This window comes from Aquarana catesbeiana, linkage group LG08 (assembly GCF_042186555.1).
Source record: "Aquarana catesbeiana isolate 2022-GZ linkage group LG08, ASM4218655v1, whole genome shotgun sequence".
Taxonomy (NCBI): Eukaryota; Metazoa; Chordata; class Amphibia; order Anura; family Ranidae; genus Aquarana; species Aquarana catesbeiana.
In genome coordinates, this window is record NC_133331.1 from 140,382,419 (window position 1) to 140,396,135 (window position 13,717).

At 43.3% G+C, this 13,717-nt stretch overlaps 1 protein-coding gene across 1 annotated transcript in view; it reads right to left on the reverse strand.

Moving 5' to 3' along the window:
- Positions 1–13,479, reverse strand: part of LOC141106077 (nucleolar RNA helicase 2-B-like) — a 50,680-nt gene extending 37,201 nt beyond the window's left edge. Inside the window, exon 1 of the mRNA XM_073596473.1 lies at positions 13,308–13,479. Coding sequence (XP_073452574.1) covers positions 13,308–13,361 — 54 coding nt within the window. The 5' untranslated portion in view covers positions 13,362–13,479. The remainder of the gene's footprint in view (positions 1–13,307) is intronic.
- Between the last annotated feature and the right edge of the window lie 238 nt (positions 13,480–13,717).

Genomic DNA, 13,717 nt, shown 5'->3' on the forward strand with positions numbered 1-13,717 from the left:
AATATCCAACATCACGCTGAACGAATAAATAACTGGAACACTTAGCGGGGTTTGGGGGGTGGGGGGGAGCCGGGGCTGATGGTAGACTGCATATCCTCTCTTTTTTGTGCCATCTAATGGGAATGTTTAGTGATGCCAGAGGAAGACGCATTGGCAGGGTCCCCCGCATTTGGGTGGTTGCTCTCTATGGGGTGCCCCCATGGGAGCCACATGGGGGAGGCCTGGGGGGATGTTTAATTACGACTTATGGAGGGGAGCTGGGGAGGGGGGTATACTCTGTTTATTGAGTCAGCTTGGGTCTGTTAAATGTTTACATTTTGCTTTACTAAAGTGTTATTTTTGTTGATTGAAATTTCATACACACATTATTACGTTGGTATAGAAATATGCAACGACTTTCTATTTACTGCCTTAATTAATACGCTAGTTCCATCACTGTTAGCTTACAGATACATACAAATAATAGGCCGGGGAGGCTAGGTGGGACCGGGATCCTCCTGCAGGCCTTTGCTAAACACACCCTCACTTAGGTTAGCGCTCGTTACCCAGGTGACATTAGGGAGCGCAGTAGCAAGTATTTTGCTGTCACTCTAGACACTCAGATACTCTAGTTAGCGTCCGCTGCGGTTTTATCCCCTCAGTGGCCGCAACATACACCCCTGTAGAAGTGGTCACCTCCAGGGGGACACTCAACTCGCACTCTTTTCTCTTCCCCCACTCTTCTACTGATTCTACAACTCTCTACCCCTATCTTCTCTCTCACCTTTTCTATATACTACCCTTTGTGTCCATATGAGCATGGACAAGATTAACATTGTCACACTTAATGCAAAGGGACTTAACGTCCCTGAAAAAAGACGGATGCTGCTTAATGATATGAGACGCACCCGTGCAGACATTGTCTTACTGCAAGAGACGCACTTCAGGGAAAATAAGTTTTCAATCCTCAAAAATAGATTTTACCCGACAGTATACCACTCTACATATTCGGAAGCGAAGTCTAGAGGAGTCTCTATTCTAATATCGGTGAGCCTTCCATGGTCCCCATCAGGCAGATTTCTATTCCTGAAAGGTCAGATTGGAGGTGTAAGGGTGACTATTGCAAACCATTATGCCCCAAATTGCCAGCAAGACACTTTTATTAAAAGGCACTTAGCAGTCCTCGATAAGTTCGCTGAGGGCCAACTCATAGTTGGGGGAGACCTCAACATACCCCTTATCCCGTCGGAAGACACATCTACGAGTAGGTCATCCACTGCCCCAGGCACAAGAAAGGCCATACATCTAGCTATGCATACATCACAGCTATTCGACGTCTGGCGTCTTTTCCACCCTGGTGAACGAGACTACTCCTTTTATTCATGCCCCCACGATTCATACTCACGGATAGACTACTTCCTTATCCCCCACAACCAACTTCAAGCTATCAAACATACATCGATTGGGTCCATTACATGGTCAGACCATGCCCCCGTCTACCTGAGATATGCCCTGACTGACTTCTATAGAAACCAAAGGAAACCTTGGAGGTTAAATGAGAGCCTACTACAAGACCCTGAAGTACTAGCAGACATGACAAAGGAAATAACCCACTACTTCCACACCAATAGTAGCCCTGACAGTGACGCGGGTCCGGTTTGGGAGGCCCATAAGGCAGTCATACGCGGGGTACTCATAAAGCACGGAGCGAGACTTAAACAACAAAGAACTGCACAATTGACTCTACTTTTTGACAAGCTTCAGGCGCTAGAAATTAGACACAAACAAACCCCGACTAGTCCACTTAGAGATGAACTTGACACGGTGCGTATGCAAGTCACAGATCTGCTGAATTTCAAAGCCAAGGCGGCACTCCAAATTTCACATAAAAAAATCTATATATCGGGCAATAAAATGCGGTAGACTCCTGGCACAATCGTTACGTACTCAAAAACTAGCGTCTTACATACCATATATACATAAACCGACAGGTCAGAAAATTGCTGTACCCCAGCAGATATCACAGGAATTTAAGTCCTTTTATGAATCACTCTACAACTTAAATATAACATCACCACAGTTGGACCGCATGTCAGATTACTTAACCTCATCCCGCATGCCCACACTACCGACGGAAACACGCGACCTATTAGAGGACCCCATCACACTACCCGAGATACAACTTGCCATAGGGTGTACTAAACCTGGTAAAGCCCCCGGACCAGACGGTCTTACGATTCACTATTACAAAACACTTCTATCATCATTAGAAAGTCATCTTCTCAAATTATTGAATGGTCTTGCTGAAGGGGGATCACTACATACCGCTACAATGCAGGCTCAAATAACTGTCATCCCGAAAGAAGGTAAAGACCCGACATGATCTGGGAGCTACAGACCTATATCCTTACTTAATACAGACTTGAAAATATTCACTAAAATCCTAGCCACCAGACTACAAAACACATCTACCTCACCTGGTTCATCTTGACCAGGTGGGTTTTGTCCCCACGAGAGAGGCCCGGGATAATACCATTAAAGTCCTAAATTTACTTTATACTGCCACACACACCAAAACACCCAGTGTTTTTTTTGAGTACCGACGCTGAAAAAGCGTTTGACCGGGTCAATTGGTCATTTATGCTCGCCACATTAAGACACATAGGCCTGGGATGTAACATGCTAAGATGGATCTCAGCGACATATACAACACCGTCAGCCAGAGTCAGGGCGAATGGAGTGATCTCTGAATCTCTCTCGATCACTAATGGCACGAGACAAGGTTGCCCGTTGTCCCCTTTACTTTTCGCCCTAACATTAGAACCATTCCTGTGCCACGTGCGGAAGAACCCCAACATATCAGGCATAAAGATAAACCATACTCAACACAAAGTATCTGCCTACGCGGACGATCTTATGTTCACGCTTACTACAGCTTCTATCTCCCTACCAAACTTATTGCAGGAATTCGCAACATACGGAGCACTATCTAACTTAAAAATCAACTTTGCCAAATCAGAAGCGATGGGCATAGGGATACCGCAACCACGACTTGCACACTTACAAGCCAGCTTTAAACTAAAATGGACGACGACCGCATTAAAATACCTGGGCACATTTATCCCACATACATTCTCGCAACTATTTAACCTTAATTTCCCACCACTATTGAAAACGATTAGAACACTGCTAAACCAATGGAACACGGGATTACACTCCTGGATAGGACGTTGTAACATACTGAAAATGACAATTCTCCCAAAATTTCTATATCTCATGCAAGCGCTCCCGATCTATATCCCCCCATCCTATTTTAAAAAGGTACAAACCATGTTCACGGAATTCATACGGGCCAAAAAGAGGCCCAGACTTGCACACAAACTCTTGACTTTGCCCAAACAACACGGTGGTCTGGCAGTACCGGATATGCGGGCATATCACCACGCAGTCCACCTGGTGAGGTTAATAGACTGGTGCAGACACCAAAAAACCAAGCTTTGGACCCAAATAGAGCAAGACCAAGGTGTAGTCCCCCTCAAAAGGGCACCTTGGTGCTCCACGTCCTTACCGACAGAAACAAAAAACCAGCCACTGATAGGCAACACAGTAAAAATTTGTGCCCGACTGTTCGCTCAAACACTCACTTCTTCCCTCAACTTACCTCTATACCCCATACTGGGAAACCCGAAATTTACACCGGGATTGCAGGACGAGATCTTTCGAAGTGTGAGTGACGTGGGCCTACACCAGTCATCCCACTTTATTACGGGAGGACGATGGTACACAATCGCAGAACTTTCAGATTCGGATGGCCCGTTTCGCCTGGACTTCTTAAGGTCGCGTCAGTTGGGACATTTCCTTCACTCCCTGAACCCTCCAGCAACATACGACACGCCTCTCACAACATTAGAAGAATTATGTGACATGTCAGGAACCATTACACATACACTATCCTTAACCTACAAACTCCTAAACACACCGCAGGAAGATTTCTGTCCCCCGGGACTAACAAAATGGGAACGGGAATTAAATTGCCACTTCAATTCAGCTAAACGCCAACGTATCATCAGATTTACCCACAAGTCCTCCATATGCGCCAAAATTCAAGAGACAAACTACAAACTTTTATCCCGATGGTACAGAACTCCAGAACTACTCCACAGGTTTTTCCCGGGGACACCTGACCGCTGTTGGAGATGCCAGGCAGACAAGGGAACTCTGGTGCACTTTTTCTGGTCATGCCCCATCCTGAAACACTTCTGGAGTATAGTAAGGGAGGTCACTCAGAAATTTACAGAACACATTATACCAGACGACCCTGCATTCTTTCTATTGCTCGCATCTAACATCTTAGAAAAAGTATACAAAAAATCTGTAATCAGACACCTAATAGACGCAGCCAAAGCCTGCATCCCGATTCTCTGGAAAACCACATCGCCACCGGCAATTGCTACATGGCTTACAAAAATAGAAGACACAAAACATATGGAAGACCTCATCCTCACATCGCAAAATAGGCAGGAAATTTTCAATAAAACTTGGAGGTTATGGAACAGCCTTATATTCTCAGAGGAAGGTCAGGCATTGAGAAATCCCATCACAACTATATGAAAACACTCCCTGGGATAAAAACACGCTTCCCCCTGCTTTTAATTGCAATGGACTCATAATACCACGTAAAGATCCCAAGGACACTCCCCCTGAAATATCTAAGTACGGATATCTGAACTCCCCCCTTCCCCCATTCCCCCCCCCCGCTTTTTTTTTCTCTGACCAATTTTCCTCTCTTTTTCCCTGATTCCTATTCTGATATTCTCTCTTACTATCTCTACCCACTCCGGTGGGACACCCTTTTCTTAAATAAAAAGAAGAAAATGAAGGGACCAGGTGCATGGGCCCAGACACGCAAAGTTATAGCCAAAGTTGTTACATATACACGCTCACATACAAGAACACCAAAGCCACATATGACTCCTTCATATTAGATTGAAATAAGACATGCTTTATGAACAGGAGTATTGTCTGTCTAGACATGTTTATTATATATTATGTTAACTTTTGTACTGTGATGTATTCTGTCGGGTCATGTTGGCCTTGTCTCTGTAATAAATAATTATAAAAAAAAAAAAAAAAAGGAGCACCTGTCATTTCAGATCCATCATGGCAGCGCCTGTTAGCACCTTGTGGTGTCACTGCCGCATCACCAGCCGTCCCATTAAAGTGAATGCGACTGTCGGTGAGTCAACAGTGGGTAAGAGGAGGAGCTGCAGAACAGAAATGACAGTTGCTCTTTAAAAATTATGATTTAAATCAAATCCACCCTGGTGACAGGTCCTCTTTATGGAGCAATTTTGGGTCTATTAGACCCCAAATCTCTCCTCTGTCCTCCAATGTAGCCGATCAGACACAGATCGTTCTGATTGGCTACTTACCTGGCCGTTGCTGGCTAGATATTTAGCTTCAAGCTGTTGTTTTAAATAGACCCTTAATAAGCATGCTGTAAACATGTGTTAGAATTCCTTAAGGCTTCGTTCACATCTACTCGTCCCAGATCGCGGGCAGAATTTGGCTTCACCCCTTTCTGATTCACTTACCTGCAACCATTATAGAGTAAGGCTCCATTCACATCTAGGCATCATCGCCGCAATTCTGCACCGCGATCCAGAATCACAGCAAATCGCAGGACGCCCGTGCGATATCCGTCACTTCCAATAGCACCCCGATTGCAGGACACCTGTTGCCCACAAGAAGTACACTTCTTGTGGGCGACAGGCATCTTATGATTCTGTTTGTGATTTGTCTGGCGACAATCATGGCAAGATCGGGGTGCCATTGGAAGTGACGGGGATCTCACCGGCATCCCATAATTTGCCGTGATTCGGGAACGCGGGCAGAATTGCAGCAATTCTGCCCACAATCTAGGACGCCTACATGTAAATGGAGCCTAACTCTATAATGGTTGCAGGTAAGTGAATTAGAAAGGGGTGAAGCCAAATCCTCAGCATGTGATACTGAAATGTATAGTTATTCCTGCGCTACCATGTAAACGAAGGGCAATGAACGTTGAACTGCTGCAAGCACCGAATATAGGTCAAACTCAGCCCATACAGCAATAGAAATAAGGTATGTAAAAATTGGTGCTGCGCTGTTATATATATATATATATATATATATATATATAGCGGCTAGCTCATTTGCATATATCAGTCTTGGATGCCTATCCCGTCCTTACACGTGGCGTCATGGTCACGTGACTTCATCAGGGATGATGAAGTCACGTGAATGTGATGTCACGCATAGGGACGGGATAGGCATCCAAGACTGATATATGCAAACGAGCTCGCTGCTCGTAGGAGATAAGTTTTCTGTGTGTTTTTTTCTTGTAAGTGAAGTGAGTACCGTCACCATTGTTTTAATAAAAACCAGCCTCTGATTGAAATGCTACACTATTTGGCCCCTTCTTTCCTTTAATCCCCCTGCTGCTCCACTGAGAGACAAAGACACACTAACAGCTCCATCCATCCCAGGAATCTAAGTGAGAGGCAGTTAGGAGTACAAGGGAGAAGCAGCCATTACCAGGAACTTTATGCGGTTACCTCTTTACTGCAAGGTAAGAGGCCACTTCACACCACTGTGTGTCCTGTGCACGAAGAGGAGATCACCCTCATGCTCTCAGCACCTTACTGCACTTTTTTGCACATTTTCTGATTAGCCACAAAAAGAGGATTTAATCGCATTGGGACTACATTCCCAGTCCCATTATATATTTTGCACACATTTGCCTTTATTTGAATTTTCACAAGCTCTACAGTGGACTTATTTTGGTTATATGTTTATCATACACTTCATTTGCGATTCTTGCACATATTGACTGCACGTTGCACATTAAATTAATTGCTGTTTTTTGCACAATGTTTTTTGCCTACTTGCACGATCCATTGAGGTTTTTAATATTTTTAATATTTTCTGTATTAATGTCATACATGAGAATGATTGTATATTGATTTTAGTGTTTCCAGTAAGATACTTATCACATCTGGCCTTAAGTCTTTATTGAATGATTTTCTTGCACTTTGCGATTACCACCGATTATTGTGGAATATCACACTGCACCTATTTGGTATAGAAGTGCTCTATATTGATTGTACTTATTCTTATATTGTTTCTGTTGTTTTATATGTTTATATAATTTTACATGTTCATTTACCTTTGTACTACTACCTCTAGCAGCATAAGTTTTTTTTTTGTTTTTTTTTAAAGAACAGCGCAGCACCAATTTTTACATACCTTAAATCCCCAGCATGACAGCCAGTGAAACAACATTACCATGGAGGTCAGCAATGGCAATCTGCATAAACCTCATGACAGGCGTGCATTAAAAGGGAGCATGCCACCAACTTAAAAATTTGCTAGTAAAACCAAAAAAAAAAAAATTAAAGTGTTACCCACTTAGCTGCAGTGTTTTTATGTTCCATACATTAGGTTTTAATTACCTGAAATGTGCCTCCGCACGCGCTAAAGATTCAATCCCCTAGCACACACCCCCCTCGCTCCTCACACATTCAAGTCCTCTTTTCTCCTAGTAGTATGTAATTTCTGGAAAAATCCTGATGGTTGTTTATTACATTAAAATGAGAAAAAAAAAACACACTTACAATGTTGCAGTTTAAAAGAGCCTGAAGTACATTCGCTTACCCAGAGGACGGGTCGTCTGTTTGTGCTCCGGCAGGCACAGCAGACTTCAGGCTCTTTTAAACTGCAACATTGTAAGTGTGTTTTTTTCATTTTAATATAATAAACAACCATCAGGTTTTACACTATGGAGTGTTTATATCTTTTATGCACCACGGGATCCATGTGATGATCTGATCGTTTGGGAGGGGACCACCTGGCACCTGTAATTGTGTTTGATGTCCTTGGAGCCAAACAGTGTTTCCTTGTACGCATTCCCTGATCCTCTGTCATAGGGGATCATGGAACTCTGGTAAGAGTTCATTTCTGCTGATCTGGTGGTGGATTTAATACAGTCCTTTACTCAGTGTTTTTGAGGACGGCTTGCACGCAGTTTATGGACTTTTAATTTTTGCACTGGTTATTCATTTGTTCAATAGATTTGTTTTTTCACATTCACATTTTTATGGACTTATCTGTTTACATTGATGTATAATATCTCTTCAATTAATTACTCACTGACTTATTAATTTGTGGTTTCCCTGACCAAGGTGTTTATGCACATTTTAGTTCTTGGGGACTTTTTGATTTTCATTATTATTATTTTATGATCTTTTCACTATCATCAGGTATATTTATGAGATCAGTTTGATTTTTGGTCAATATTTTATGGATAGCGCGATTCTAATTTTCCAAACCTTCTTTTCTGTATTAATGTCATACATGAGAATTGCAGCTCCCGAGGGATCACAGTTTTAGAAATAACTTCTCTCATTTTTTATTTCAATTTTATTTATTTTATCCTAGCGCAAACCTTTTCCATAGTGGTTGAGAAACTAATGGGGAATACTTTACATCAGTGGTCATCAACCCTGTCCTCAGGGCTCACTAACAGGCCAGGTTTTATGTATTACCTTGAGGAGATGCAGACTAGAATACTGCAATCACTGAGCAGCAAATGATCTCACCTGTGATGTATTTCAGTTATCTTGTAAACCTGGCCTGTTAGTGGGCCCTGAGGACAGGAGTTGAGAACCACTGATTTACATTACATCCAAGATGGCAGCACCCAGCAGCGGTCTCTGGTCTTTTGAGAGGTTTTTACAGCTAAATAGTAAGCATAAAACACGCTAACAACAGATATAATCTTATGGGATAGTTGTTGTTGACATGGTCTGGTGACAGGGTATCTTTAAAGCAACTATCACAAGAAATTACAGAGGTTGCCATTGCTGAAGTATACATTTGTGAATGCTAGTTTATAGGCTGTCATGCTAATGCTAAGGCTTTATTGCTGACCCAGAACAGGGATAAAGATATTCCTGACACGTATTTACAGTGTGCTTATTTCAAATCTGTGACTGAAAAATACTTAAAATATAACTAAAGACAGTTTTGCATAAAGCAGAGAAGGATTAGGTGCCTGTCAGGTTTTTATTGCTGTCTGTATTCCATTAGGGAGATTCAACCCCTCCATTTGTCCGGTTTACTGTTATCATTGAAAGAGAAAGAAAATCTCAAATTCTGGGTTGTCACTAGAACAGGAATTGAGGGGAAAAAAATCTTAAAATAGAAGGACTAATTCTAGTGACAACCAGGTATTCCCTCACTTTGGAGGATTGTGACTCACTTCCTGTTTTGGCTATGGAACAGGAAGTGAAAGACAATTTCTGCAATGGGACACATAGTAAAAAAAAAAAAAAAAAAAAAAAAAAAAACTAAACTGGCTTATGCACTTGATTTTTATATAGGAGGGCATCTGTAATAATTGATATGTCTTTTCATGAAAAACAGGAGACTTATTTTATCAAGGCTTGTTTAATGTTTCCCCTTTTTTTTGTAAGCGTGATTTTGTAAAAAACTTGAAAAATGTAATAAACATAAGAAAAAAAATATGTAATGAACAACTGGCAGGGTTGTTACACCCTGTCGCGATCAAACATGGAGGAAAAAAAAAAAAAACTTGATTAACCACTTGACTACTGGCCACTTAAACCCCCCTCGTGACCAGACCAATTTTCAGCTTTCAGTGCTCTCACACTTTGAATGACAGTTACTCAGTCGTGTAATACTGTACCCAAATAAATTTTTTGTCCTTTTATTCATACAAATAGAGCTTTCTTTTGGTGGTATTTGATCACCTCTGGGTTTTTTATTTTTTGCGCTAAAAATGAAAAAAGAACGAACATTTTGAAAAAAAACAAATTTTTCTTAGTTTCTGTGATTAAAATTTAGCAAATTATTAATTTTTCTTCATAAATTTTGGCCACAATTTATACTGCTACATATCTTTGGTAAAAAATAAACCAAATTAGTGGATATTATTTGGTCTTTGTGAAAGTTAGAGAGTCTACAAGCTGTGGTGCAAATCATAAAAAATTGATCACACCTGATGTACTGGTGGCCTATCTCATTTCTCGTGACCCTAACAAGCCAGGAAAGTAATAATACCCCCCAAATGACCCCTTTTTTTGAAAGTAGACATTCCAAGGTATTTACTAAGATGCATGGTGAGGTTTTTGATGTTGTCATTTTTTCCCCACAATTCTTTGCAAAATGAAGATTTTTTTTTTTCCACAAAATATTCTCTCACATGGCATGTGTATACCACAAATGACACCCCAAAATACATTTTGCTACTCCTCCTGAGTATTACGATACCACATGTGTGGGACTTTTCACAGCCTAGCCACATAGAGAGGCTCAACATACAGGGAGCACCATCACATGTTCTAGGAGCATAAATTACACATCTAACTTGTTGACTACCTATTACACTTTTGAAAGCCCTGGAGCACCAGGACAATGACACATGGCACTGATGACAGATGGCACTGTATTTTCTATTTTTTTTTACACTGACGCTGCAGCCAGGCGCTCTCCCTCCTCACATGCTGTCTCTGTGTGAGGAGGGAGAGCCGGCAATGAGAGATGATCTCATATGTTTACATCGAGTGCTAAATGGCCGCTGTGATTGGCTGTGTCCAAGGGACACGGCCAACACAGAATTTCCCAGATGAGCGTGGTAGTAAACAGGAGGATGTCCAGGGACACCCTCCCGGCAATTGGAGTCCGCGCTGTAGCCGTCTCTCGGCTAGAGCGCGGATGCCTAATGGTTAAAGTGACAGTAAAGATTTTTTTTTTTTTTTTTTAAAACAAACGTATCATACTTCCACTGTGCAGCTCCTTTTGCACAGAGTGGCCCCAAACCTGCTCTTCTGGGGTCCCTCTGTGGCTCTCGCAGTTCCCCACCTGCATCAGATAACCCCGAGAGAAGCTCTCTCTCGGGGGGTTACCTTGAGGGCGCGCTCCCGAGTCCAGCGTCCATGGAGGCCGAATGGAGGACTTGGCCCCGACCCCGCATCATTGGATTTGACTGACAGCAGCAGGAGCCAATGGCTGCGCTATCAGTCTATCCAATCAACAGCCGAGAACCCCGGGCAGAGAGAAAGCGTTGAGGGTTCAGGTAAGTAAAACGGGGGGGGGGGCAGGTGTTTTTTCACCTTAATACATAGGATGCATTAAGGTGAAAAAACACAAAGGTTTACAACCCCTTTAACCACTAAGCCACCGCCCACCGTCATATGACGGCTGGACGAGGCTTCTGTTATTCTGGGAGGACGTCATATGACGTCCTCGCCTTCCCGAGCCACTAGGGGGCGCGCGCGCGCCGCCGGCGGGGCGCGCCCGCCGTGTCACTCGGGACCCGGTGCGCGTGCCCGGCGGCCGCGATGTCCGCCGGGCACCCGCGATTGCCGGGTAACACAGCAGGAGCCTGGATGTGTGCATGTAAACACAGATCCACGACCTGTCAGAGAGGAGACCGATGGCGTGTCCCTTGTACATAGGGACAGTGATCGGTCACCTCCCCCAGTCAGTCCCCTCCCCCCACAGTTAGAATCACCTCCTTAGGTAATACATTAACCCCTCGAGCGCCCCCTAGTGTTAACCCCTTCCCTGCCAGTCACATTTACACAGTAATCAATGCAATTTTATAGCATTGATCGCTGTATAAATGTGAATGGTCCCAAAAATGTGTCAAAAGTGTCCGATGTGTCCGCCGCAATATCGCAGTCACAATAAAAATTGCAGATCGCCGCCATTACTAGTAAAAAATAAATAAATAATAAAAATGCTATAAATCTATCCCGTATTTTGCAGACGCTATAACTTTTGCGCAAACCAATCAATATACGCTTATCGCAATTTTTTTTTACCAAAAATATGTAGAAGAATACGTATCGGCCTAAACTGAGGAAAAAATTTGTTAAAAAAAAAAAAAAAATTGGATATTTATTATAGCAAAAAGTAAAAAATATTGTGTTTTTTCAAAATTGTCCCTCTTCTTTTGTTTATAGCGCAAGAAATAAAAACCGCAGAGCTGATCAAATACCACCAAAAGAAAGCTCTATTTGTGGGAAAAAAATGATAAAAATTTAATTAAGGTGCAGTGTAACACGACCGCGCAATTGTCATTCAAAGTGCGACAGCGCTGAAAACTGAAAAATGGCTTGGGCAGGAAGGGGGTGTACGTGCCCTGTATTGAGGTGGTTAAGGAGGATGTAAATTATGGATGGCACTACAATTGGCTGGGGGGGGGGGGGGGGCAGGCGGTCACTGACAGGAGTTTTTTTCACCTTAACGCATAGGATGCATTAAGGTGAAAAAACACAAACCTTTACAACCCCTTTAAGGCCTGGTTCACACCTATGCATCCCTTAGTGCATTTTTAGTTTTGCAGAAACACACTACAGTCCATTTAACATGGTTTCCTATGGGTCACATTCACATCTGTCCATTTTATGGACCAGCAGGTTGTGTTTTTGGTTCCACAGACTACAATGGATCAAAAACTTGTATTACAAAAATGCAAATTGCACCTGGACGATGCATCAACTGCAACCTGCATAGGTGTGAACCAGGCCTAAATGGTCCCTCTGCGGTGTTATGCCATAATGTGCTATTATGCACTGCATACTAGCACATTGTGGCAGACACAGTACCTGTCAAATTTAGCCCTCCAACATGCTGTCTCCGCTGCAGGCCCGGCACTTCCATCTTTACGGATTTGCACTATCCAGGCCTCAATGACGTCACTGCTGGGCATGTGAACCGCAGTCACAATTGCGACGCGGTGCTCCTTGGATGCAAAGAGCTGTGCGCATGTGCAGTGACATCATCAGCGCCGTTCTCCCAAACGGTGCACGTTTATACGAGATATTCACTGTACCGACAGGTAAGCCTTATTTTAATATTAGATTTTATTTACTTTGGAAGTAAAATTCATAATCTGCAGGCAGAGTGGGGGGCATCACATAATCTCCTACTGCTTACCAAGAGCTGGTGGGCATGCTCACTGTGAGCACTGCGACTGGCTGTTCTATCTGCTCAGCTCTTTACTGCCATGGTGTAGCAGCTGATCACTCCCAGCAGGGATCGGACCCCCCATCTGTAGAACTACAAGTCCCAGTATTGCCCCTCCATGTATTGCTAGTGATTATAGGAGCCCCATCTACAGCCCAGCTGTGACTGCGGACAGCGATCACACGTGTCTACACAGCGCTGTTTACATGCTGCTCCCCTCCCCCACCCCTTCCAGGCCGTGCCCTGCTATAAGTCACACATGGCGCCCCCACACCTCGCCCGTCACCTCCCACCTTATTCTTGCCGACTCCGCTCTCCATTTCTTCGTTTAGAATTATCCCGGGCATGGATGGGCTGCTCTAAAAGTTCCGCACCCGACAGACTGGGGATCAACAGCTGGCCACGCTACGAGAGGCAGCGTGAAAAGGGAAGAGGAAGTGACGTCTATCCGCCTAGTTCCAACTCCGAATGATGGTCTATGGGTGCGATAGGCCGTTGTTTCGTCACATTCGGCGACCCGTCAGAATGTGTAACGGAAGTGACGTTCCGTCGCCGCCATCTTGCTACACCTTGCACTCCTCCATAGTAAGGAAACAGTGAGAAGTGGAAAGCGGACATCTTGTTACACCCACCGGAGTTTTGCATTTTACACTTATTTTCAACAGTACAGTGAGTTTATATAGTGAAATACAGTAGTTATAAC